Source organism: Orycteropus afer, unplaced genomic scaffold, assembly GCF_000298275.1.
Source record: "Orycteropus afer afer isolate SDZICR_OR568_19922 unplaced genomic scaffold, OryAfe1.0 scaffold00169, whole genome shotgun sequence".
Classification (NCBI taxonomy): domain Eukaryota; kingdom Metazoa; phylum Chordata; class Mammalia; order Tubulidentata; family Orycteropodidae; genus Orycteropus; species Orycteropus afer.
The window spans coordinates 4552964-4580938 of NW_006921756.1; the positions used below are offsets into that span (position 1 = coordinate 4552964).

Here is a 27975-nt window from a genome sequence, read left to right on the forward strand (position 1 = left end):
CTCTGTCAAATGGGAATATAACAGTATCTGCCTCACAGGAGCATTGTGAGGTAAATACATGCAAAGCCCTTAGAACATGCCTGGCAAAAAGTTGGCAGCTGAAACATTTTTTGTAATGATTGCTATTAATGTTGTTGCTTGTGTTATTTGTCCAACCACCTGTTCACGTAGTCAACACATATGTACTAGTACTTTTTCAGTGGCAGTAGGCAGTGTTAAACAGAGTAGAGCCTGAGCTGTAGGTAGAGCTGAAGCTGTTAGGCAGACACAGACTCACACTCCATCTGCAACTTACAGCCTGTATGAGTAAGGAAAAGTTACTTCATCATCTCATGAAACAGTAATAATAACAGTAATAATAAAATAGACCCCAATTCATAGGGTTGTCATGAGAATGAATGAGATAAAATCTTAACACGGTGGCTGGCTGCCTTTCACGAATGTTGGCTAACAATCCAATGGCCTTGGATGTAAGATAGGTATTAAAGTGTTGATTGTGTGTGTGTTTGTGAAAGACAAATTGCATACAGGGTGTCTTAGCCTTGGGACACCGTCTGCTTTTCTCCGTTTTTCTCTTTCCTCTCCATGGCTCAAATGGATTTCCTTCTGGGGACCTCTAGCCCTGAGACAAGGCTAGAGAAATGGTTTCAGAAATTATGTCTGAGCAGGTGGCTTGCAAGGTAAGCCTGGCACCCAAGATAGCATGCAGCTGGTCCTTCCACTGCACACCCACACTGAGCCAGAGGAGAGGGGCTTCTCTCTCCTTGAAGGAAAGAAGGCTATCAGTACAACCCATGCTGACCCCAACCCCCACAGCAACCCTGATTCCTAAGGTCCAGGCTGCTGGGAGATGCTGCAGCTGCTGGGGAGATAATTCAAAACAGACAAAAAGATAGATCCAGGAAGCACCTGTGGCCAATGATGCCTTTTATTGTTAGAGCCTCCTTGGCCTCCCCTACCCCTCACCCATGTGCTCACAGGCAGGGTTTCAGCATGTGCTTAGAGACTCAGGCTGAGAGTCTTCAGAGTAGGCCCAGGGTGGGGGAGAGTGGGAGACCCTTCCTCTAATCCTTGGGCTCTTAGATGAATAGAAGCCTAGCTAGCAATGCTGGCCAGCTGGCTTCTCTACCCTGGACAGACACAACAAGCTTTAAGGTAAAGGTCCTTGGGCTGCAAGGAGGGAGGGGGGAGGGGGAGCTTTGAGGAATATCTTGTCACCAAGGCCACCATGGATCCTCCACCTCTCAAACACACACCTGCCCTCAGCCCAATTCAAACTGATGTGTGCTAGGCTCAAATGGTCCCGGCAAGAGGAGTAGTCTTGTCAGGTTGACTCAGGGAAGATGAGAAGAGGTGGGGGAGCTAGGAGGGAGTCCCCAGGCAAGTGAGTGTCCAAGTGTCTCCCAAAATACCATAGAGACATGGGAGGGCTGCTCTGGGTGACCCTTCTCTGGGTTCAGGCTTCCCCTCTGCAGTATGATGAGCAAGGCCTCAGTCATTTCTAAGTGACTGCTCCAGACAGGGTACAGGGAGTGGTTACGGAAGCCTGAGAACCAGATTGCCTGCGTTTGAAGCCTAATTCCCCTACCTACATGTGTTGTGTGTCCTTTGGCAAGTTACTTCACTTCTCTGGGCCTCAGAGTGATACGATGGGGACAATCATAGCTCCTACCTTATAGGTTGATTATGAGGATTAAATGAGTTGAAAGTGAGGGCCTGCTTCAGAGTGAAAAGTCGAAGATATTGGTTGTGATTATTCAAAGCAGTCCTAGTGGTGTAGTGGTTAAAGCACTTGGCTGCTAACCAAAAGGTTGGTGGTTTGAACCCACCAGCTGCGCCACAGGACAAAGATGTAGCAGTTTTCTTCTGTAAAGATTTATAGCTTCTTTTGGGCTCTGGTTCTTATAATGTCAGGCAGCCCATCTGGGTTAATAAGACTGTCCCTGAATAAAGGTTGGACTATGGGCCACATTGGACTCCCATGATTAAGGATCCTGTCACTGGCGTATGTGGCTATTTAGAGCCTCCACCATGCCAGGCCAGTGCTGGTGCTATGGAACCACAGATGGACTACAGCTGACTCCTGCCCTCAGGCAGTTCCTAGTCTGATGGAGGAAACATGAAAGCCCCCCAGAAAGAGAGGGTGGTCTCTATCTGGCTATTTGAGAGGAATGGTGTGTCTGGTAAGATAGTCACAGGTTGGGGACATGACCAAGAGGCAGCAAAGGAGAAGATCTAGTCAGAGCAAGGCTTCAGACCCAGGCAATCTGGCTCTTGGGCCTCTATAACTGCTCCCTGTACCCCATCTGGGGCAGTGAGTAGGGTAGTAGGGCTGTCATGGGAGTGGGTTGGGACACAGGGAAGAGTCCAGGCTATTTGACCTTCCTTCCACAGCCCCATCTTGATTCCTGGCTTGGGCATCTACTTGGTCCTCCAGGAGTCCTATAAAATTCTATAGTGTCTTTGCAATTCCACGCAACCACCAGTCTCTAAATTCTAACTATCTCTCAAATCCTAATATCCCTCTCCTGCCCACTGTCACTCTCCTGGCTGGGCCTCCATTACTTCTTGCTAAGATTGCATTACAGCCTCTTTCCCAGTCTCCCTACAGCCCCATCTCCTCCACTTTGGGCTTCGATAACAGAAGTCCCCATCTCACCAGAGCTTTCTTCACAACTCTCCCCATAGATCTGAGCTGACCATGTGCCTGTGGCCAGGCATGACTGTGTACTGGTTGCAGCAGGCCAGCCAGTCCAAAGATGCCACAGATGCTCAGCTGCTTACCTGTGGATGCCCTGTCCTGCAGGCGTGTGCTCCACCTCCAGCCCTGCCTGCCGCAGGACATCAATGACAGTGTTGTTCCCCAGAAAATGACCTGAAACATAAGAGACAATGTGGGCTCAGCCACATACCAGACCACTAGCAACTGGGGATGGCCTTGGGTCATCATGCCCTAGGTTTGTGGGCAAGAAGTAGTCTGGGTACCATGCTTCCTGGGCCCAAGTCATCTCTGCTGCTCATCAGTTGAACTGCCCTGTGCCTCAGTTTTCCCATCTGTTAAGTGGGAATAACAGCAGTAGCAACCTCCAGGGTTGCTATGATGATATCAAAGAGTACAGGCTAGCATGTAGTAAGGGTTTATAAGTGTTATCTGCTGTATAATTGAGTTTCATATCATTAAGCTGACCCCAAACCCAGACTGCTCAGGTTGGGACAGATTCCTGTAGTCATTACAAGGTCTAGCTCTGAGAAAACCCCTGGAAGCTTATCTCAAGCTCACAGCAGTTCTATGGCTCGTCCTTCTAAGTGCCAATTTTGACTCCTGCTTCCCTCCCTTAGCGTGGGAGTGGGGTGCTGTGTGTTGGATTACATCTCCTCACCAGACTTCCATGTGGCAGGGACCACAGCCCCATTGCCCTGCACATGCTCAGGACATGTTGGCTGGGCTGGCTGGGTCCAAGCATCCACAGAATCACTTGTTCATCATCTACCCAACACTTATGACACCAAGGCCCTAGGTTGGCCACTGGGGACTCACTGAGGTGTAAAATCCAAGTAAGGGAGACTGACTGTGGGAGGCAGATAGTGGCAGTCATATAGAGGAAGAACAAACATAGAACTGAACCCTCTAGAGGCTGCCTAGCTGTGTGTAAGGAGAGGAGGTGGTCTCTGAATCAATCCCTTATCTGTTGTTCCTTCATTCAACAAACACTTATGATGCACTTGCTCTGTGGTCACTCAGCACTGGGCACTGAGGGTATAGAAGTGAATCATCAGTGCAAAGCCCAGGTGAGTGTGGGAATTCTCTCTTTCATCAGATGCTGGTTGAGAACACAGCCGGAAGCTCTCACAGGCTCTGGTTCAGAAGAATCCTTGGGAGCCAATGGACTGACCGTGCACACAGCAGTGGCTGGGGGAAGTACACTGGCAAGCCCTTGTTCCTCTCTGAGCCTCAGTCTCCATCCTATTCGATCTGGGGCAAGGATTGGGATGGCCAGATGATTGCCACCAGCCCTCAGGGCTCTCCCAGACCATGAGTCTGCCTTGAGGCCTCATTCGTAGGCGAGACTCTCCCCTCCTGCTCACCACTCATCCCAGAGCCAGGGGGGAAAACCCCTGCACTCTGACTCTAATTGCCTGTGATGGGTGGTGACAGATGGGAAGCTGGAAGGTCATCATGTTGACAACCACAGGGAAGTCTGAGAAGAATAGAAAGTGGACAAGCTGTCAGGAATGGAGAGGCTCCGCAAAGAGGAGGTGAGGCTGAAACTGCGCTGTGGCTGGACAGAGGGGAGGATCTCCAGCCCTGTGGCACCACTGGCCTCACATACCTCTGGACCGGCTCTGTGAATCCCCAGGGTCTCCCAGCCCAACAAGTTCTCTCTAACTGGCCTGCTGCAGTCTTGGAATTCTACCTCAGGTTTCACTGTGGAAGATCACTGGACTGGGAATGTGATACTTGGATTCTAGGTCAAGATCTACTACTCACTGAGATCTAGGCCACAACCTTTCCCTCTAATGCCCTCAGTTTCTCTCTTTGTAAAACGGAGAGACTGGGACATATAATATATATAACCAAAAAACCAAACTCATTGCTGTCGAGTCAATCTCAACTCATAGTGAACCCTCCTTGGGTTTCCGAAGCAGTATCTCTATGGGAGTAGACTGTCCAATCTTCCTTCTGAAGAGTGGCTGGTGGGTTTGAACTGCCAGCCTTCTAGTTAGCAGTCAAATGCCTTAGGCACTACACCACCAGAGCTCCCATAATACCTATAGGTTCCTCTAACTCTCAATTCTACATGGAAGATTTTTGTTTGACTAGAGTCCTTGTTGTTATGTGCCGTCGAGCCGGCCCCGACTCATAGCAACCCCTCCTTGGGTTTCCGAGGCAGTATCACTACGGAAGTAGGATTGCCCAACCTTCCTTCCGAGGAGTGGCTGGTGGGTTTGAACTGCCAGCCTTCTGGTTAGCAGTCAAGTGCTTTAGCCACTATGCTACCCTTGTTGTTGTTGTTGTTGTTATGTGCTGTCGAGTCAGCCCCGACTCATAGCAACCCCTCCCTGGGTTTCCGAGGCAGTATCACTATGGAAGTAGGATTGCCCAACCTTCCTTCCGAGATGCTACCCTTTGTTGTTGTTGTTATGTGCCGTTGAGTCGGCCCCGACTCATAGCGACCCCTCCTTGGGTTTCCAAGGCAGTATCACTACGGAAGTAGGACTGCCCAACCTTCCTTCCGAGGAGTGGCTGGTGGGTTTGAACCGCCAGCCGTCTGGTTAGCAGGCAAATAACTTAGCCACTGTGCTACCAGAGCTCCATGCTACCCTTAGGGAAATTTATTTTTCCTTTCTCCCTCCCTCCCACCCTTCTTTCCTTCCTTCCTTTTCTTTTATCCTTCCTTCCTTTCTCCCTCCTTCCCGTTGTCCATTTCATTCACTTAACAAGCGCTGACTGTGAGTGCATATTTTGTACTGGACAGTGGTGAATAGCTGGGGTCCTGTTCCAGCACTCACAGTCTAGAAAATCAGGTTATTTCTACCCAGGTACTAAGCACTATGCAGACAAAAACACCAGAGGTTGAGGGAACACATGAAGCGTCATCTAGTCCAACTTGGAGCTCAGGGCAGACTGCCTGGAGGAGGCATCACTAACTGAAGGATGGAATAAGAGTTCATTAGGTGAAGATGGAAGTGGGAGGCACCTAGGGGAGGGTGTTTCAGGGAGAGGGAACAGCATGTGCAAAGGCTTGGAGGTCAGCTATAGGGAGGCATGTTTGGGCGGCTGACTGCAGAAGAGGCACAGACAATATAGGCATAAACAGGCCCTCCCAGGGCTCTGGTCCTGCTCCAGTGCTTCTGAGGATAGAAGACCCATGATCTTGCCATGGCCAAGTCAGTGTTGTTGTGATGCTGAGCAAGTGGCTTCCCTGGCCTCAACCTCAGTTTTCCCTTTGGCTGACATTTGGGATTGTAAAGTCCTAAGGAGGCAGGAGAAATTAATGTCCTTTGGAAAAACTCAGAGTGTAGTCCTAAGTGATGGGCTGCAGTTTCCTCTGTAGCAGGGCCAGGGCCACCAAGGCATTTCACTCTTGCTTGCCCCAAGGACACACTCAGGGGAGCTGAAAGGGGGACCCCAGTGAGTCCCCAGTCCATAGACTGCAGGGAATTCCCAGAAAGCATCTCTTGGAATCTATTGCTGCAGAAAAAGCAATTCCTTCTGTGCCTCCTTGGAGACCAGTTTAAAGATGAGGGCCTCACACCTACCCCAACAGTTGTCCCTGCTCCTGCCCAGTGGATTTTAAGAGCTGCCAGGGAAAACTGCCCTGCCTCAGGCTGTACAGCATCAACAGCAGCAGCAAATATTTACTGAGGGCTGTGTGGCCTTCCAAAAGTAGCATTTCTACAGACTGTGGAGGAAACAACCAGAGAGGCCTCAGTCTGGGCTTTACAGCATGTCCGATGGGCCCTGAGTAGCCACTGACAAAATACCTGTCTTGGTGCCCCCATCAATTCCTTTACCAGTCCCAGACCTTTACTTTTCTTAAAACCCTCAACAGAGGACTTTAGCTACTTTGAGAATATGGAAGCAATTAAGAGTGACCCTTTCAAATTTCCATCCCATACTTATCCAAGAAGGGGCTCTGGTGGCACAGTGGTTAAGGGGTTCGGCCGCTGACTCAAGTCCCTGGGTGGTATAAATGGTTAACGCACTCACTGTAAACTGAAAGGTTGGAGGTCCAAGTCCATCTACAGGCATCTTGGAAGAAAGGCCTGGAGATTTTTCTGAAAAATCAGCCACTGTGAAACCTATGGGGCACAGTTCTGCTCTGACACACCTGGGGTCACCATGAGTCAGAGTCTATGGCAGCTTATCTCAGCCACATCCACCGTCACCCCCATAGGTCAGTTTCTCTTGCCTGAATCATTGCAGAAACCATCTTCTTTGTTCTGTTTAGTTCAGCTTCCACACTGCAGCTAGAATGATCTTTCCACACTGACGGAACATGGTCCCAATACACGTGAGGATAGACCATGAGCTTTTGGAGAGCAGGGGACATGCCTGATTCATCTTTGTCTCCAGGGCAAAGGGTAAGTCTGGCACACGGTGGTAGCTTAGCGAATGTTTGTTGAATGAATGAGCGATAAAACCTGTTACTCCACATTCTTTCCATGATCTCATCTTATCCCCAGGAGATCTGAGCTCATGGATCCCAACTCTGCCCTTTGGTGATGCTCCTCCAGGTTCCACCAATCCTAGGAGTTTGGCCCTTGAACCTGCCTTGAGTCAGGGTCCAACATATACTCTCCCCAGGGGCTGACAGATAGGGCTTAGGCTTGCTTCCAAGGTCAGAAATCCTGAAAAAGTCTCCACATCCATCCTGGAACCTGTGGAAGGTTGTGGAAAATTTCCAAAGGGGCCCCACGGTGTTGGGGCTCAGCCTGCGTGGCTTGCCCAGGCTCCCTGGGTCTCCTGGCCACTGCGCAGGAGTTGCTTCCAGCATTGACAGCTGTTCTTTGGCCAGCTCTCCACAGGAAGGCACGTTCCATTTCATCTGCTATGTGGACTTGGAGAGGAGGAAAGAGAGGGAGAACAGTGGGGGTGGGGCACACAAGTCGGGAGACAAAGACGGGGAGAGCGGAGACACACAGGGAGAGGCAGAGATGCAAGCAGAGACACAAAGAGAGAGAGCAGGAAGGGGGAAGAGAGCTCCAGGGCACAAGAAACAGGAAAGACAAAGAACAGAAAGAGACAAGGAAGGGAGAGGGTAATACAAAGTGACAGAGATAGAGAGGGAAGGAGGGAAGAGGGGAAAGAGGAGAGAGTGATTCCACTGATGGCATCATGGAAGGCTTCCTGGAGGAGGAGCTCTAGGATGGGTGGGATTCAGATGTAGGGGAGGGCAATCATGGAAGAAAAACTGTTAGCCAAGGCCTGAAGGAGGGATTGTTGTTGTTGTTATGTGCTGTTGAGTTGTACCCGACTCATAGCAACCCCTCCTTCGGTTTCCGAGGCAGTATCACTATGGAAGTAGATTGCCCCATCTTCCTTCCGAGGAGTGGCTGGTGGGTTTGAACCACCAGCTTTCTGGTTAGCAATCAAGTGCCTTAGCCACTATGCTACCAGAGCTATGGTAGATCTCAAAAATGATGGTGTGGGTTTGGTGGTTGCCTCCCCTGATTCCTAAGCCAGGGCCCTGCTTAAAGGATAATGTGTCAATAGGAAAAGGCACCCTTCTCTGTGTAGATGTAGTCCCTGTGATATTTTAATACAGAAGGAAAGGCTCCCCTTCTTCTAGATGCAAGCAGCCCATTGCCAGGGCACAAGGCTGGGTGAGCAGAGCACAGGCTGGATCTAATTGCTCCCCATCTCCTGGATACAGATTGACAGCCCCAATTTGCCCTCAGACACCAGAAGGCAAGATAGGATAGACAAAGAATCCTGCCCTGGGGTCAGGACAAAAACTTGAGGTCCAGTCCTGGCTCAGCAGTCAACTGGCTGTAGGACCTTCCTCTCTCTATGCTTCAGTTTCCCTGCTTGAGGTTGGCCCAGATGGTCTTATGGACCATCCCAGCTCTATGCGTTCATCATTTGATGATGTGGACATGAACTCAGACTTAGTGTGCCTCCTAAGTGGATGATAGTTTTCAAATATGATTTCATTTCATCCTCCCTTTGAGGTATCAAAGTTCACAGACGAGGAAACTGAGGTTCAGTGAAGATACAGAACATACCCAAAGTCCACAGCTTGGGCTTTCATCCAAGTTGGCCTAGTTCACTACATGTTCCTATACACCCGCTCTGAAGTATTTGCAGTGGCGAGGGATCCTGAGTTCATGTTTTGGGGCAGGAAATTGTCAGGAACATGTGTACCTTCCAAAGTTCACCAGATTGGAGAAAAATTGTGTGACTGTTCAGCAAGAACAATGCACCAATTAACAGTGTAATTTGAAGACAGTGTTGGGGGGCTGGGTGGAGGGAGGAGGGGAGAACCAGATGTTCCCACAAAGGTTCCAAAGTAGCACCGTCTGCGCTCAGCTAGCAGACATGTTTCTCTCCAGTGAGTATGCCGGGTTTCCAGTTTTCTCCTGCTGGAAGAGGAATCCCAAGCCCATATTTATGTTCCGTCTGAAATTAATGCAAGGGAAACTTTCAAATGCTAATCTAGCTGCCAGGATCGGCAGGCCGGATATCAAGATACAGCAGCGTTTGTTTTCCTGAGGAAGTGTGATGGGAGGGTTCCACGAATGGACCAACGGATGGATGGACCATTGGGTGGGAACCACATGGCTTTTCATCTCCAAAGAAGTGTCTGGGTGGGAGACTGGCAGAGTGGAGTTTCCTGTCTCCTGCCTTGTGGGCCAGCTCAGGGCAGGGCTGGGGCCTTTGCAGCCCAGCCAGCAGTGAGATGACGCCACCACTGTACCCAGGCCTTGTGCCAGAAGCAAAGACATGTGCACACAGCAACGGCTGGGGTCACTTTACCCCTGAGGACTTCAGAGTGTGCAAGGGAAGGTGGGCATGCAAATGATAGCAGAACAGCAAGAAACATGCAGTGATGGGGGTGGGGGAGACTCGTGGGGGACTGAGGAAGAAGGGGTGGGACCAAGACCAGGGTGTCAATGAAGGATTGCCAGTGGAGGGGATCTCAAGGACACATCTTTCAGAATTAGCAAGAAAGTCAGGGGAAAATAAAAGGGAGGGCTTTTCCTGCAGGAGGTCGGTGTGTGGGCCATCAACAATGGTTCTGGGCTGTAGGAATATAAAGTGAAGGGCAAGTGGGCAATGGCAGGAGGGACAAGCCCTGGGATTCTGAATCACAGTGGGATAAGACTAAGGGGCCAGTTTTAGCTGGGACCAAAGAACATTCTCTCAGGCTCAGTCTAGCTCTTTAAGGAAGTGTCACATCCCTGGAGGTATGTACACAGAGGATCAATGAGTGCTTGTCAGGGATAGAGGGGATTCAGGCATCCTGTGGATTGGCCATATTGATTTAGCATCTGAGATTATCACCTGCTCTTCTTTAGAGGCTGCTAGAACTGATGTCAGAAAGAGCCCTGAGACTTCAGCTGGTGAAGTTCTGTCATTAATAATGCAAAGATGAATACAACTACCAATAGAAGCAATGCTACTTACCATTTCTCCACTACTTGGACTGCAATGATTCATTTTCTCATTTAACCTCACAATAATAGGAGTTAAATACCTTGCCCAGTGTCACTGGGCAGGATGGGACAGTGTGGGGTTTGACCCAAGCCCATGCCATGGCACAGGCAGGTCCCAGTTTTAAGGGCACTTTGTGGAAACAGCTGCTGAGGCTGGGGCTCCCTGGGCACAAGGCAGGCATTTTGGAGGCAGAATCTGTACTGGGGGACTCTGACCCATGAGTCTGAAGGTTGCCAGCTTGGGAGTCTCTTTAGGACCTCCCCTGGGTATACTTCCCCCTCTCCTCCCTGCCAGACCTGTCCCTGCAAGCCAATCCTTTGGTGCTTCTAAAATCCCGTGTTGGAGTCTTTCATTTCCTGGGGCCAGATCCTCTTTTAATTAATATTTGGTTTAGGGGTGAGGAAGCCTCCCCCATGTGCCTTTCCCCCTCATCTAAGTCCTTCCTCAATGAAAGCATGAATCTGGGGGTTTGACCAGCTTGCACCCAGAGGTCTGGATCCAGAAGTGTTCATTCCACAAACCTTTACTGGGCCCTGTGTGCCTAGCCCTGGGATCGCTGACAGGGTCCAAAATGGGCCCCTGCCCCTTAGGGCAGATGGCTCTGAACTCTGTAATGACTGTGTAGGGTGGTTGGAGGTCAGCACAGGGTTGCTGTGGAGAGAGCCTGAAACAGATTCTGTTATGGGCTCTGTGAACTGCAGGGGGCAGTGCCATGCATAGGGACTGTTGTGGCCATGATCTTCACTCTCCACAACACCCAGAGGCTCCTTTCCTAGAAGTATAGCACCCCAGTGGGCCAACCAGAGATGGGTAGGGACACAGCCTACTTCCTCCAGGCATTCCTATTGCTTGGGATTCCCCTGCAGTGTCCTAGCTTGGTCCTCAGAAGCCACAGAGGACTTCTGTTCTCTCTGCCCAGAAAGCTCTGTGTGGAAATCTTGTCCTTGGCCACTGAAGGATCCTAGGGGCCAGGGACTCTGAAATAATAATGATAGCACAAGATTGTACATTGATGGAGTGACTGCCTGTGCTAGCACTGGATCACTGAATCTCATGCTCATAGAGGAGAAATCTGAGGTGAGAGAAGCTAAGTAACTGATTTTCTCAAGACTACTTGGATCTTAGAGTCCCTGGATGGTGTGAACAGTTAACATGTTCAGCTAATAACCAAAAAGTTGAGGTTTCAGTCCACCCTGAGTCACCTCAGAAGAAAGGCCTGGAGATTATTTCTGAAAAATCAGCCACTGAAAACAGTATGGAGCACAGTTCTACTGTGGCACAAGTGGGGTCACCATGAGTGTGAGTTGACTTGATGGCAACTGGTTCCACGTCTCCGATGGAGAAATGCTGGGTTTCTAACTCAAGCAGTTTGGACCTGAAGCCCATTGTCTTAATCTAAAATGCTGCACTTCCTTCTTCCTTCCTTTCCCCACATAAATCCTCATTTACTGACAGAGCAGCTTGGGAGCACTCTGGGCAGTGGGTACATGGGTTTTCTCGGCTCTTCCCTCCACTAGGAAACTCAGAGGTGCCCTGTTCCAGAGGGTCCGGGTCAGCTCCAGCCGGGAACAAGCCAGCAGATGGGAGTGAACTCTGGCTGAACAGATGCTCTGGGCTGAAACAAGAACAGCAACCCTGGCCAAGGATCACAGCCCAGAGCAGGCATGCCAGCTGCCAGATGTGGACTTGGTGGGGCAGCAGGGCACTTTGAAGCACCACTGGAAACTCTGAAACAGTTCCGGATGCTGTAGCCTCACGTTCCAGTCTGGCCAGTGTGACAGGCCAAGGGTGCTTGCCTGGGAGAAGAGAAAATGGCTGGACTTGAGGCTATGTTTCTGATACCTGAAGATAAAAATGCCCCATATGGAGCACCACTGCTCTTCTGGGCCAAGCCATTAGCTTGGAGGGGCTTCTGTCCCTGAGGCCACTGAACAGAAAAGCAAGGTGGGAAGGTAGGAGTGAGTCTTGTCCTGAGGGTAGTGGAGACCATGAGAGGAACTGAAAGGCACCTGGTCCTGCATCAGGGAAATTTCAATTGGTTCTCAGCTCCTCCATTAGTCTGACTTACAATGCCAACCCTCAAGCATAGGTGGAAGTGCTGAATGTTGGGGCTAGAAGGGGCCTTAGCCCTCACCCCATATAAGGGCTTCATTGTACAGACTGAGGAGGAAATGCTCTGAGAGGCTACATGAAAGGTTTCAGAAAACAAGACGTTTTCACAAATCAGAATGGTTCCCTTTTTCATCCTCCTGTCCTTAACTTGGAGTCTTTGGGTGGCACAAATGTTTAAGTGTTTGCCTGCTAACTAAAAGGTTAGTGGTTCAAACCCACCCAAAGGTACCCTGGAATAAAGCCCTGGCAGCCTGCTTTCCAAAAGGTCACAGCCATGAAAACCCTCTGGAGTGCAGTTCTACTCTGTAACACATGGGGTCACCATGAATCAGAATGGACGTGACAGCAACTGGCTTGGTGTAGTTTTTGTCCTTGACTTAACCCTCACCATGCCCTATTTTTTCCCCTTCTTGATGATTCTCTTCCTAGCCATCTTGCTGCTTCCTCTCTCTAAACATCTTCCAGCTTAGCACTAATCTCCCTCTTCCCCAAATCTCTGACTCCATGGTTGGTTGGATTCAACAGTACCCGGGGTACTCTGATTCTAGATGGTGCCAGGGTCTTTTCATTTGTCAATCCAGCCTCACCTTCCAAAGGGTAAGTACGGTGTCTGTCGGTCCCCTTGAGTCTTCCACCATGGACTGCTGGGGGTGGTGATGGCAGATGTGGTTCTATCTGGAAGTAATATGTGGGCAGAGCACTACTGCTCACCGATGCATGCATTCACTCACTCACTCATTCAACAAGAGGGAACTGAGCACCTCTTGGGGCTCAGGGAGTATGTAGCCTAGAAGGGAAGATGGCACTTAGGCTCAGCATGAAGAAGGTAGTGATGGGGGAAATCCTGGGGACTGTGGGAGCCCAGAGAGGAGGTCACAAGCCCACGTAGAAAGGAGGATGGTCATTCTTAGCAGAATAAGGGTCTAAGCCGCAGCTGGATGGCTTCTTTTAGGGAGGATGGCCATCGGGAAGAATGAGCTAGTTGGTGTGGAGCACCGCTCTCCAGTTCTAAGAGTCTCTGACTTCCCGTCTTTCTACTTACTCCGAACGAAGGACATGGGTTATACAAGCTGATGGATATGAGTGTTCTATAAGTAATATGATGCCCATTCTTCAGAGAGCAATTACTGCTGTTATTCACAAGAAAGGTATTGATGGTGTTTGGTATGTTGGACTTTCATCTCTCCTCTGCTTCAGGCTCGGGTCTTCACCACTAATCGGGAACTGGTTATATCTCATAGGCACAATTCTGAGTGCCTGACATACAAAAAACAGAGGCTGGTGTGAGCCTGGAGGTTGGATGTGCAGGCATTTGTTTGGGGTAACAGATATAGTGGCTTTGTCTCCAGGGCTCACACAGTGCACCTTTTAACCATTCAAACCCTGCTTTCTGCCTGGACTTCTGCTTCCTGAGGGGCAGGTGGCAACAGTCCTATGTGGATGGATTTCTACATTGTGGAAGCTTCTTAAGTTCATACTCCTCCCAAGGAATTCAAGAATCCTTGAATCAAATGATGTTAGAACGTTAGCATGCTAGGATAATGCAATATGGGGATATTAGAACCATACAGTCTTAGAATTATAGGATGTTGGTCAAAGGATTTTGGAATGTCAGAAGTTAGAATTATATTTGGATTACAGCTTCTTAGGGTTATAGGATATAAGGTAACCAACTGGTTTTCGAATTTCCAAATGAATGGGCCCTAGAGGCCACCTGATTTATCCTCGGGTCTGGCTCATGTCTCTAACTCAAGCTTCTCCAGGCCCTATATTACTCATTCTATTCCAGAGAAAAAAATATGCTACAGGATTCTTGGATGGCTGAATGAGTAAAGCATACCTCAAGAAAGACCCAGTTTCCCTGGAGTTAGGAACAAAATAGGCATTTTCTTCTAGTGCCTGGGAGTGAGAGCCCGTCACTGCCATGAGACCTGGGGCTCAGGAGACAACACATGACTGAATGGAATGAACATGATTCTGTATGACTTTATCCAGAATATCTTTATAGACCATCCACTAGTGGTTGGCAATTCTGAGGATGCATTGACCCTGTTCTGGAGTAGTTCACAAACATGGGATGATCACTGAGCAGTGGATACTGGGTTAGAATCAGGAGACAGACCTGGGGGACAGCATCCACACTTACACCGTAGCTGTTCTGTGTTGCTGGAGAAAATCTCAATGTGAAACTTGGGACCACTGTAGGTTCATGGGCACTCCTTGCAAGTCAGCATCCTCTGGGTTCCTAGCATAGGCAGAGCAGACATGTGGTACATATGCGCCTTTGGTGTGATCAACAGTAGACATCACTAATCAATTAGGACCTCTTCCCTGTGGAGCTCTGGTGTGGATTTATAATCCTTTGCACCAAACAATCACAGTTGGCCCAGAAGATGAAATCTATTTAACTTCTCTGACCTTGTCAGTTTTGTGGCCAGTCTCTCTTGCATTTATGTCACATGTTCTGCCCTCTTTGGACCAACAACCCTCCCACCTTTCTCCTCTTTTTCCATAGGTGACTTCACCTTTTACTTTACAGGGAAATAAGAAGCCATCCATTCCAGCTTTCTGGCACTCACTCTTCCTGCCTTCTCTGGACCCTGGACTAGTGACCCTCCCTATATCATTGGCCTTTTTCCTTCTGCTGTATTTTTTCCATGATGTTTTAATCTATTCAATTATATCCCTTCTTTAAAAAAAAAAAAAAAAAAAAAGGATGAGGGACCAGTACAGTTACTAACGTTTTATTTTGCCAAGTAAGGGGTTGGAGGGCCCTATCTGCCTTCTACTATCACCATCATTATTATTTTTTAAAAAGTAAAGGATATTTTAACTCCAAAACCAGTAGAAAGGAAATAATTCCAGAACACAGAATAGGCCTCTAAACTGAATAAATTTAGCTTACAAAAAATTTCACAACCTTCTATTTACTTTTCTCAGTTATTTGTAGACCAGAGGAAATCCAAGGACTTACATTTGGAAACAACTGGACTAGCAGATCTTTGGGGACCTTTATGCTCAGTTCCTCCAAATGCATGAGCCAAGCCACTGGGAAACATGCCTCTACTCCCCATCTCACCCCTCAGGCTGGCACTTCTCCTCCATGAGAGCAGCTTAGCTCTTTCATAGGCCACAGCCACCTCCTGCTAGGCAGAACTTCTGTTTGGGCCCCTAGATGTCACCTAGGCCTGCTCCAAGTCTTTGCACTCGTCTGTACCCCAACTACCCCCACATCTGCCAGCTAATCCTGCTTCTTTCTGGGAGCGTCAAACAACACCATGCTGCAGAAACATCAGAGACACTAAGAAGAGGACTCTCTTGTGAGAAATACCAGTTTAACAAACATCCCTTCCCTCAAAGTCATCACTATGTCTGCAAGTCTGTTAGCAAGGACATTGTGTGCAGGAGAAAAGGCCGGGCCTATGGTTCAAACTGACACTCTGTCTGCATGGTCTGGAGGGAGCCATTCATTCTCTCTGGGCCTCAGCTATTATTTGAAAAATGAGTTCATACGACTCATCACACACTGTTAATTTAATCAAAGGGCCTACCTGGCACATAGAAGAGTTTTTTTATTATAAGAACCTATCCCCCCCCACACACATCACACATACACAACACTATAAGAGTTTTAAACCTATGATTTTAAATAAGTGTACTTAGCATACTCCTATAAGACAGATATATTATGCCCATTTTATGGATGAGAGACTGAGGACCTCAGAGGTGACATGGCTTTTCCAGGGTCTCTTTGCTGACAGCAGTACAGCTGTTCTTTAATCCCAGCCTCCTGACTCTAAAACTCTTACCCTTTCCACTGAACCGCCTGTACACTGGCATCAATACTGGAAATCCCAGTCTGTCCTCATAGGTTCTTAGGGTGAGACACTGGAGCTGGGGTGGGCTGCGGGGCAGGCTTGACAGCACTGGAAGGGCTGGGGTGGCTGAGCTCTGGCTCTCACCTTAGCTTGCTTAGTTCTCTCCAGAGCTCCAGGCCACAGAGCCCTCAGGGCTCTTGGCTGGACTCAAAGGTTGAGCTTGTCCTGAAATGCCAGACCCTTAGTAGTGGCTGGGCTTGGACGCCCAGCAAAGCTGGGTTTGGAGTGGACGAGAATGTCTTATAACTATGTTCCTGTTTCCTAGAGACACCCATTGACACTGGAGCTGTGTCCTTGGCATGAGAAGGCACATAACTGAGGGATGGCTAGGAAGACTTCCAATGGCCTTGGCCCTTCCTCCTTCCCATGGCCTTGGGGGTCCTATGCCTTCTTTGGGGACCTGGGGGGAGGGGTGGCTGGTGCCTGAATGGACACACAGAAGCATCTGTCACAGGAGTAAGGATGGAGCAGGAAGGCAGGTCCCCGGCCCACTGAGAGCACTGGGCCTGGCATACACATAAATCCTTCTGCCTGTCATCGGATGTGGGACTTGGAAATTACATGACCATAAGAATGTAACAAGGTAGGAGTGGCCTTTTCCCACCACAGAACGCATATGTACACGCTCCATGCCAGTATGTTAACTGGGTAGGCTCACTCAGCTGCTGCCTGCCCCACAAATGAACACAGAGCTATGGACCTGTGGGCCTATGAACCAGTCCTGGCTGTATCCCAGACTCATTGTGGGCCTTTGCCTGTGTCCCACCTTCTGGGAACCTCAGTTTGCCCATGACTACAATGAAGTGAACAAGCTCAAGCCAGCTTTGAAATCCCTGGGTCAAGAGTGGATTAGTAGCCCAGAGTGGGGCCATCTGTTCCCAGAACAGCTAAGCAGGAACAGTGATGGATGTCAGCAACACATGGACATGGCAGCTCCAGACCTGTTGTTTTTGGAGAATGGGTCCACAAAAGCTGAGGTGGCTCAGTTTGTCTTGACTTTACTGCTGGTCTGCACTTGACTGCAAAAGAAAAGACCTGACAATCTGCCTTAGTTAAGAATGTTATTGTTGACCGAGTAGTTGATCCTGAGGGCTTGGGACCATAGTCACAGGGGACATCAAGCTCAATTGGCATAACATACTATACAAAACATTGTTCCACCTCCTACTTTGGTGAGTAGCAACAGTGATCTTAAAAGCTAGCAAGCTGCCATCTAGATGCAATGATGGGTCTCTCCTCGTCAAAAGCAAAGAAGAAAGAAGAAAACCAAAATTAATGGAAACAATCAGTCCTAGTGACTGGTACACCATCCGATCTGCAACCTATACAACTATGAGACCAGAAGAACTAGATGGTGCCCGGCTACCACTGTCATCCACTTGGAAGGGACGTAGGAGATCCTGGATAGAGAGGGAGAACAATGTGGAACAAAACTCAAAATCATTTGGAGGGAAAAAAAAAAAGATGGTTGGGACCAGGTTTGCTGGTCCAATAGAGCCTGGTGGAACCACTGAGACTATGGCCCCTAGCTGCCCTTCAGGTCTGGAATTGAACCCACACCTGTGGTTTCCAGCCAAACAAAGTACAGGCATGTGAGTTAAACATTTACCTCAAGTAGACACACGCCCTGGAGAGAACAATCATGGGAGAAGGAAGGGCTGCTTATGCACAGGGAGACAGCTCAGGGTGCAGGAGAGTATGGAGGGATGGACACTGGGAAGTGGTAACTATGGGGAGGAAGTGGGAGGGGAGCTGCTGCATTGTAAATTTTGGTCAATGACATGAGACAAAGTATATGTGAACTGCTGTATGGAAAGTGAATTTGCTCTGTAAATCTTCACCCAAATCACAATTAAAAAAAAAAAAAAGAATGTTATTGTTATTAGGTGCCATCAAGCTGGTTCTGAGTGGTTAAGATTACAGCCAAGGAAACCCTATGAAGTAGTCCTACTCTGCACACCTGAGGATGCTATGAGTCAAAATCGACTCGAAGACAACTAACAACAAACAATGTCCTAATCAGCTTACCAGGCCCAGAGGACACGTGGACAGGGAGAGTTCTGCTTTGTATTCAATCATTTGTTCATTTACTTATTCATTCACTCACCAACCTTGAAAGTATTATAAGCTACCAAGGACACAGAGATGATGAAGCAATGGCATCTGCCCTCCTGAAGCTCAAGTTCTGAGTGGGGGACCTAGCACTATTCAGGGGCTACACTATGGGGAGCAAACTGGAGACCAGGAGAAAGTGAGGAAACTAGAGCTGGGCAGTGACAGTGGGAATGGAGATGATGGATGCTTTTTGGTGCTCTGTTAAGAGGACCTGACTAGATTTGAGAGATAGGGAAGAAACTGGAGTTGAGTGTGATACCGGGGTGCCGGCTTGCTGCTTGAGTAACAATTGTGCACCAATGGACTTAGTGTTTCACAATAAAGAGGTCAGTGTCCATGCCCATCTCTAGGCTCACCCATTTCTTCTCCCATGGGAACAAGCTTGGGTTAGCTACTTACAGACCCCGGGTGGATCAGGTTTGGGGCTCTGCCAAAGTCAGGTGGGTAAGTGGAATGCTGGCTCCTTCTCTGAACTCCTTCAATGTCTGGGCTCATGGGGAGCTCCTCCTGGGCCTGGGAGGAACTTAGGGGTAGATGAGCTCACAATAGCTCCTCTCTGGAAGTCAGCAGGGGGTACTTCCACATAAGATGCACTGCCCAGATGCGCATAGGAGGAAGAGCTGGGAAGGCCACAGGGTGGTGAGGGAAAGTAAGTTTGTGTGGGTCTCCAAAGCTGTCCTTACTCATATCAGGTTCCCAGGAGGTGTGGGCAGCTGGAAAGTGGCCTCACCCTCAACACAAGGTCAGCCAACGTCCTGCTCATGCCAGCTAGAGTAGGACACTCTCATGGGCCTCCCCACAGGAATTCCTCCCTGCTCTGAAACCTGAGTCTAAAGGGCTCCTGGAATGTAGATAGTACAAGCAAGTCCTGAATCCTTTTGTTCAGATATATAAACTGAGGCTGTGAGATGGAAAGAATTGCCAGAGGTCATGATGGGCCATAGCTGGGCTCCAGCATGAGTCCAGAAACCCCATCTGTCCAGCTGCAGGGGTGGCCTTAAAGGAGCTGTCCCAGGGGGCCTGTGTGTGTGTTTCTGAACCCCTCCTACATATCTCTATTATGCTGAGGACTGCAGAGGAGGGAAGAAAGGCACAGAAATATGTGCTGTTGTCTCTTGCCCTTGAAGTATTTGGGATGAATTAGGGGACAGACTCAAAACAGTGAATACACTTATCACAACATCAAGATGACCCAATGTGTCATGAACCAAAGGGTTAGAGCAACTACTCAGCTTGGTTCAATGCTGCCTGGCCTGGTTGGACAGTGTGAGAGTAACAGCTTGGGGCAAGAAGGACCAGAGGATGGCAGCAATGCATTTGGCACCAGGCATGGGCTAAGCATGTCCATAAACCATCTCATTTTATTTTCACTAAGCAAGAAGTGAAATCTGTCAGCCCAAATTGCAGGTAACACGACCAAAAGCTAAATGCTTGTCACTGTCAGCTACTATAATCTGATTGCTAAGGCAGACAAATACAATATTCTGATCTCAACATGGAGACTGCAGTCCTAGGCAGAGATGGCCACAGAGAAAAGAAGAAAGAGTGGAGAAGAAAAAGGGAGAAAAGAGAGAAAATGAGTTATGAGAGAGATACTGGTGAAATATTGTGCCTGAACATCTGAACTTCCCTCTGCATAAAGAGGCTGAATTCCTACAGAAGAGAGCATCAAGTTCCTGTTTCCACATTGACATCATGATATGTCTACTGATTACCATAACAATGATATTCAGCTGCCTTTTTGAGCTTCTTCTATTTGGTAGGTTATTTGTATCTTATCACTCATCTTTACAATAATTCTTTAAGGGAGATATTTTCAATTTATCTAATAGCTATTGCTTTCACTGCCTATGTATAGAAGAGGTTCTTGAGCTTCAGAGAGGGTACTGTGCCAAGGCCATGCAGCCTGGAGGTGTATGGGTTAGGATCTGGGGCCAGGACAGTAGCATTCTAGAGCCTATCTTCTCCCCACTGGGTTACATAATGCTCAAAGCTTTGCACTGGCTCCTTTTGGTGGGGTGAAACTGGGCTAGATAGTCGGAGCTGGCTCCACTTCTAGGCTCTCAACATGACCTCGCAGGACAGGAAGGAAGCACAGAGAATGTCCTGGCCTCAGCAGGAGTCACTTCTCAAAACTCCCTTGCCCACAGAAACCATTATGGAAGCACACTTGACCAGCAGTAGAACTTGCTTTGGGTTCCAGCTCTACCACTGCATGCTAGATGGCTTCTCTGCCCTACTCTGAGTCTCAATTCATTCCTTTATGAAGCAGAGGTAGAGTAGGGTCTAGTAAATCTCCAAGCCCTTAAAGTTTCTGCAAATTACCCTTTCCCCACTCTAGCCCAAACCTGCTCCGAAGGCAAAGAAGCAGATCTTGTCTTCATTTTCCTGCAGAAGGGTCATGACCCTCTTCCCCATCCGCTCATTCCTCTTGTAGATGAGCTCCTGGCGGAAGTAGCTGTCGATTTCCTGGGCTGTCACCTGCTCGTGCGGTGGGAGGGTGGTGTTGATAAAGTTGGGCAGCTGCAAAGGCAAGACAGAGGCTGCCTTCAGTTCTCTATGGAGCAAAACGGAAAAAAAAAAAAAAAGCCAAACTCACTGCCATCAACCCAAGGAGGGGTCACTATGAGTCAGATCTGACTTGATGACAGTGAGTTTTAGGTGGGTCTGGGCAACTTACCTTTATCCAATTCCTACTGTGGGCTAAATGGTTTGTATATGTTTTTCATCAGTTTTGGGAATGCTCTGAGATCAATGTTGTTATTCCAGTTTCATAGGTGAAGGAAGAGAGATTGGGAAAGATCCAGAGACATGTGAAAAGTCTCTTCTAAAGGAAATAGCTAATAAAGTGGCAGAGCAAGGAGAGGCCCAGGCTGCAGGACCCCATGTGTGTCATTCTGTCTTGTGTCTCTCTGTCTTGTTTAACCTCAGCTTCCAGACACTGTGGTCCTAGATGGCCATGACAATCCTCATCTTGTTAACTGCTCTCACCTCAGCACCATGCTCACTGTTTGGTGCCTAGAAGAAATTCAGTTCAGCAAGAAGGTGTGATGGTCATCTGAGCTGCCTTGTGTAGCAGAAAGACCATGGGATATGGGATACAGCTAACATGGGTTTCAGTCCCTGTTTGCTGTGTGACTGTGGGCAAATTACTGAACTTTTCTGAGCCCATTTTCTTATTTGAAGATGGGGCCAATGATGTTGAGGACTTTGTTTGCTATCATGGTGTGCATTAAGCCCACCTCACTCTATAGAGAGGAAAGGAGGTGTGTCAGCACATTTGGTTTTCCCAGTCTGAGCCTGGTTTGGTCATCATCTGCTGCCACCACCATTTCCTCATCTCCATCACCTCTCAGGACATAACCCAAACCTCTCCATCCCTTCTCAAAAACTTCAACCCCAAGACCATAGCTTCCCCAATAATGATGGGTTGTTCAACAACCTAGCTTGGAACTGCTCAGATTTCTCTGCTCTAGGTCCTTCACTACCACCTCACTCTCTGCACCCAGCCACATGGTTGGAATAACATCACCAACAAGTACTTGAACTGGGCAGAGTGCTCCTTGAGTTCAGAGACAGAGCGTTTTCCATTCTTGGGCTTCCAAAGCCTGGTGCAAGTAAATGTTTAATGACTCTTGAACACAGAGTTAGGTGCTCCTTCCTGACCATAGGTGCCTCGTCCTGGGTTCTTCCACTCCCAGTGACCTGATATCTAAGCCCCGGTCTGGTAGTTAAAGCTATGTGTCAATTTGGCTGGACCTGGTTTTGAGTGGCTGGACAGCTCAATGTAGTGATTCCCCATGATGAGACTGGTAATCAATTCCATGGTAGAATGTGCTGTGAGTAGCTGCCTTAGGAACGTGGTCTGCTTCCATTATATAAGAAGAAGCTTTGAGAAAGGTCTCTGAGGTTTTTGGCATGCTTGGACCCTGCATGTAGCTGAGTCTTCATTCAGCAACCTGCCATGTTGCCTGCTGATCTTGGGACTGTTTCTGGACTTGAACTAGTGGCCCCCTATAGTGCTTAGTAATCTTGGGACTGTGCCATTTTACTTGTCGACCTTGGGTTTGTCAGCCTCAGTAGCCAGGAGCTGCCTGATTTAAGAGAAGCCTCCAGCTTCAGTGGGCTGGGAACGAGAGGCAGAGAAGCCCAAGGTCAAGGGGTCTTCACCCAGACCCTAGAGCTGGCACTTTCAATTTGGACTTTTAGACTCCTAAACTGTAAGAGAATAAATCCCTCTTTGTTAAAACCATACATTTGTGGTATTTTCTGTTATAGCAGCACTAGAGAACTAAAACACCTGGTCTTTCTGTTCTTTTGTCTTTCCAACCTGATGACAGGTCCAAATGTTCCATCACCATCTGTCCTCTTCAACACATGGGTGGAGCCTAAGAGGAAGCCATGAGGTCACTGAGGAAACTAAGGTCATGAGTCAGAACATATTTTCTCTTTCTCTCAACCCATCAATGTCATTCTAATCTCTAAATCTTGTCATAGAATTTCTTCCACTTGATGTTGCCTCTTCTGTTCTTTTATTTTCATCAACCCAGATACAAAGCACAAGATCTGAGGCCTAGTTGAGTAACGGACACAATGGCATGAAAAGACTAATTTATTTTGAGATTTTAGCCTCTAGAAGTGTTATGCAACCAGTCACATGGCTTCCAGAGCCACTGCCAAGTTGTCAACAGTCTTTCTGAGGAAAATGAAGGAGTCAATGGAGTGTAACGCTAAGGGACTCTGAGAAGGCTGTGACATCTGCCTCTGTTTACGTTCTAGCCAAGGATCAATTTCCCCAGAGTGAGAGAGGAGGTGAATATTCATGTTCTATAGGCCTCTTCTGCCAGAAAGGCCTGATTCACTGTTCTGGGATGAACACAGTAATACAACTGGTGTCCTCTAGACTTGTGCAGTGCACAACCTGCACAGCTGTATGTAGCAGTCCTATCAGAGCCCAGACAGGACTAGAAGAGAGCCTGTGCCTGGGAACTATTGGACAAATGAATGAATGAAGGAATTGAGTTACCCCCACTCACACCAATATGGAAGGGATGATTAGCTGCCCTGACAGAAAACATCACACTTGGACTTGATGTAGCTATAGGAAACTCTGCCAGCTTCTGAGTGGGGGAGGGGCACTGTAGAGGCAGTGACTCAGAAGAGTTATTTATGGAAACATGCTCCTCATAGAATTTCTCTTCATTCCTTGAGTATGGGAAAAATGTGGGACTATGTTGTGCCAACAAATAAATATTTGTTCAATGAGTGAATGAATGAAGGAGCTGAGAGGCATGAGTTTTTTTTTGTTGTTGTTGTTATGTGCCGTCGAATCAGACCCGACTCATAGTGACCCTTCCTTGGGTTTCCAAGGTGGTATCACTATGGAAGTAGATTGCCCAACCTTCCTTCTGAGGAGTGGCTGGTGGGTTTGAACTGCCAGCTTTCTGGTTAGCAGTCAAGTGCCTTAGGCACTATGCTACCAGAGCTCCTAGTGGTTATAAATGTGGGCCCTGAAGTCAAACATCCAGGACAACTTGAATCAGAATCCCTCTTTTACCATTTACTAGCTGGGTGACCTCTCTATAATGAACAAGTTTTAGACTTCTCAGACTCAGTTTCCAAATCTATAAACCAAAAAGAATCCATTGCTGTTGAGTTGAATCTGACTCACTGTAAGGATGAGTAGAACTGCCTTTCAGGGTTTCCAATGCTGTAATCTTTATAGAAGCAGACTGCCAGATCTTTCTCCTGTGGAGCAGCTGGTGGGTTCGAACTGCCACCTTTTGGTTAGCAGCCAAGCATTTAACCACTGCACCACCAAGGCTCCTTCCCAATCTGTAATACAGGGGTAATATACATTGTTGTAAGGATTAAATGAGATTGGTTTTGGAAATTGCTTAGCACAGTGCATAGCACAAAGGAAATTGTTAATAAACATCAGCTATTGTACTTTGTTGGAAACAAAGAAGAAGAATCAGTGGCTGGAAAATATGGCCTTGATGATAGAAATGATACGTGAGATCATATGATAGGATTTTTCAAGACCAATGATTTATTCACTGCAAATACCTTTTTTCAACATAAATGGTGACTGTACATATGGATGTCACCAGATGGAAAATACAGGAATAAAATCAACTACATCTGTGGGAAAAGATGATGGAGAAGCTCATTATCATCAGTCAGAATTGGGCTGACTGCAGAACAGACCATTAATTGCTCATATGCAAGTTGAAGTTGGAGCTGAAGACAATTAAAACAAGTCTACAAGAGCCAATGTACTGCTTTGATTATATCTAACCTGAATTCAGAGACCATCTCATGAGTAGATTTGAAGCACCGAACACTAATGATGAAAGACCAGATGAGTTATGGGATGACATCAAGGACATCATACATGAAAAAAGCAAAATGTCATTAAAAAGACTTGAAAGAAAGAAAAGACCAAAATGGATGTCAGGAGAGACTCAAACTTGCTCTTGAATGTAGAGTAGCTACTGGAAATGGAAGAAATTATGAAGCTAAAGAGCTAAATGGGAAATTTCAAAGGGTGGTTTGAGAAGATGCAGGTAGTATCAAAAGAGGGAAGGATACACAGAGTCATTGTACCAAAAAGAATTGGTCAGCATTCAACGATTTCAGGAAGTAGCATACGATCAATAACTGATGGTATTGAAGGAAGAATTCCAAGCTACACTGAAAGAATTGGTGAGAATCAAGGCTCCAGAAATTGATGGAATACCAATTGAGATGTTTCAAAAAACAGATGAAATGCTAGAAGTGCTCACTCATCTATGTCAAGAAATTTGGAAGACAGCTACCTGGCCAATTGACTAGAAGACATCCATATTTGTGCTCATTATAAAGAAAGGAGGTCCAACTGACTGCAGAAATGATCAGACCATATTATTAATTTCATATGCAAGTAAACTTTTTCTGAAGATTGAAAAATGTTTGCAGCAGTTCATTGACAGGAAGCAGCCACAAATTCAAACTCGATTCAGAAGAGGATGCGCAATGAGGGATACTGCTGCTGATGTCAGATAGATCTTGGCTGAAAGCAGGGAAAATCAGAAAGATGTTTACCTGTGTTTTCTGGACTATGCAAAGGCATTCAACTCTGTGGATTATAACAATTATGGATAATATTGAAAAAACAGGAATTCCAGAACACCTAACTGTGCTCATCCAGAACCTGTACATAGACCTAGAGGCAGTCATTTGGACAGAACAGAGGGATACTGCATGTTTTAGAATCAGGAAAAGTGTGTGTCAGGGTTATATCTTTTCACCATACTTATTCAATCTGTATGCTGAGCAAACAATCCTGTAAATTGGACTACATGAAGAACAACACACCATTAGGATTGTAGGAAGACTTGTTAACAACCTGTGATATGCACATGACACAACTTTGCTTACTGAAAATAAAGAGGACTTGAAGTACTTCCTGATGATCATCAGACTACACCCTTCAGTATGGACTCCATCTCTACATAAAGGAAACAAAAATCCTCACAACTGGACCAATAAACAATATCATGATAAATAGGGAAAAGACTGAAGTTGTCAATGATTTCATTTTACTTGGATCCACAATCAATGCCCATGGAAGCAGCAGTCAAGAAATCAAATGACACATTGCATTGGGAAAATATGCTGCAAAAGACCTCTAAAGTGTTAAAAACAAAGATGTCACGTTGAGGAATAAGGTACGCCTGACATGGCATTTTCATACACATGGCAAAAGCTGGCCAATGAATAAGGAAGATTGGAGAAGCATTCATGTCTTTGAATTATGGTGTTAATGAAGAATATTGAATAAAGCATGGACTGTCAGAAGAATGAACAAATCTGTCTTGGAAGAACTATAGCCAGAATGATCCTTAGAAGCGAGGATGGTGCAACCTTGTCTCACATACTTTAGATATGTTACCAGGAGGGACCGGTCCTCGGAGAAGGAGTGCTTGGTAATCGGTCAGCAAAAAAGAAGAGGACCCTCAGCAACGTGGGTTGATGTGGTGGCTGCCACAATGGTGGTGAGGATGGTGGAGGACTGGGCAGTGTTTCATTCTGTTTTACACACCCGGGTTGCTATCAGTTGGAACCAACTTGACAGCATCTAACAACATTGTACAATTGGTGTCCCTAGGTGGTGCAAATGCTTATCATGCTCAGCTGCTAACCAGAAAGTTGGAAGTTTGAGTCCCCCCCAGAGGTGCCTTGGAAGAAAGACAGGGCAATCTACTTCTGAAAAATCAGCCATTGAAAACCTTATGGAACTAATCCACAAGCAACAGAAGGCACAATAGAAATTGGGACCTCACAAAAATTAAATGCTTGTATTCATCAAAGGAATTTATCAAAAGAGCAAAAAGATATTCTACAGTCTGGGAAAAAAATCTTTGGGATCTATATGTCCAATAAGGGTCTAATATCAAAAATACTAATAAAACTGCTACAATGTAACAAAAGAAAGACAAATAAGTGAAGCAAAAAATGAGTACAGGACGTGAACAGACACTCACCAAAAAGGATAGTCAAGTGACCAACAAACACATGAATAGACGCTTGCAGTCATTAGCTACTGGAGAGACATAAATCAAAACTTTAATGAGATATACCTTACTTGTTCCATGGCAATGATTAAACTACAAAAAAAGAAAAGAACAAATGTTGATGAGGGTATGGGGAGATTGGAACACTTATCCATTGCTGGTAAGAATGTAAAATGGTACAATTATTGTGGAAAAGAGTATGAAAATAGAACTACCATATTCCCAGAAATTCTACTACTAGGTATATATCTTAGGGACATAAAAGTAGTGAAATGAACACACACATATACACCTGTGTTCACAGCAGTACTATTTATAGTAGCAATAAGTGTGTCCATCAATAGATGAATGGATAACAAAATGTGGTACAAAAATACAATGGAACACTACACAGCTATAAAGCTATAAAGAGGAATGATGTCCTGATGCATGCTACAATATGGATGAACCTTGAAGATATGCTGAGTGAAATAAGTCAATCACAAAAGGGCAAATTCTGTATGATCTCACTTAGAGAAAATGAGAAGAATGGGAATTCCAGAACACTTGATTGTGCTCATGAGGAAACTGTACATAGATCAGGAAGCTGTTGTTCGAACAGAACAAGGGGACACTGTATGGTTTAAAATCAGGAAGGGAGTATGTCAGGGTTGTATCCTTTCACCATACTTATTCAATCCCTATGATGAGCAAACAATCTGAGAAGCTGGACTATAAGAAAAACGTGACATCTGGATTGGAGGAAGACTCATGAACAACCTGAGGTGTGCAGATGACACAACCTTGCTTGCTAAACATGAAGATGGCTTAAAAGTACTTGCTGCTGATGATTAAAGACTAGTCTGCAATACGAAATACACCACTACATAAAGAAAATGAAAATCCTCACAACTGGACCAATGAGCAGCATCATGATAAACAGAGAAAAGACTGAAGTTGTCAAAGATGTCATATTACTTGGTTCCAAAATCAACACCAATGGAAGCAGCAGTCAAGAATTAAGAGGAAGTGTCACACTGGCAAATGTGTTGCAAAAGACCTCTTTAAAGTGATTGGGAAAAAATATTTGGTAATAACATATCTGACAAGGGACTTATCTCTAGAATTTATAGAACACTCCAACACCTCAATAACAAAAAGACAAACAATC

At 46.8% G+C, this 27975-nt stretch overlaps 1 protein-coding gene across 1 annotated transcript in view; it reads right to left on the reverse strand.

Moving 5' to 3' along the window:
- The window catches only part of TRABD2B (TraB domain containing 2B), a 329047-nt gene that overhangs the window by 9033 nt on the left and 292039 nt on the right, over positions 1–27975 (reverse strand). The window contains exons 4-5 of the mRNA XM_007946710.1: positions 20616–20790; positions 2785–2875 (exon numbers count right to left, since the gene is read on the reverse strand). Of these exons, the coding sequence (XP_007944901.1) occupies positions 2785–2875; positions 20616–20790 (266 nt within the window). The remainder of the gene's footprint in view (positions 1–2784; positions 2876–20615; positions 20791–27975) is intronic.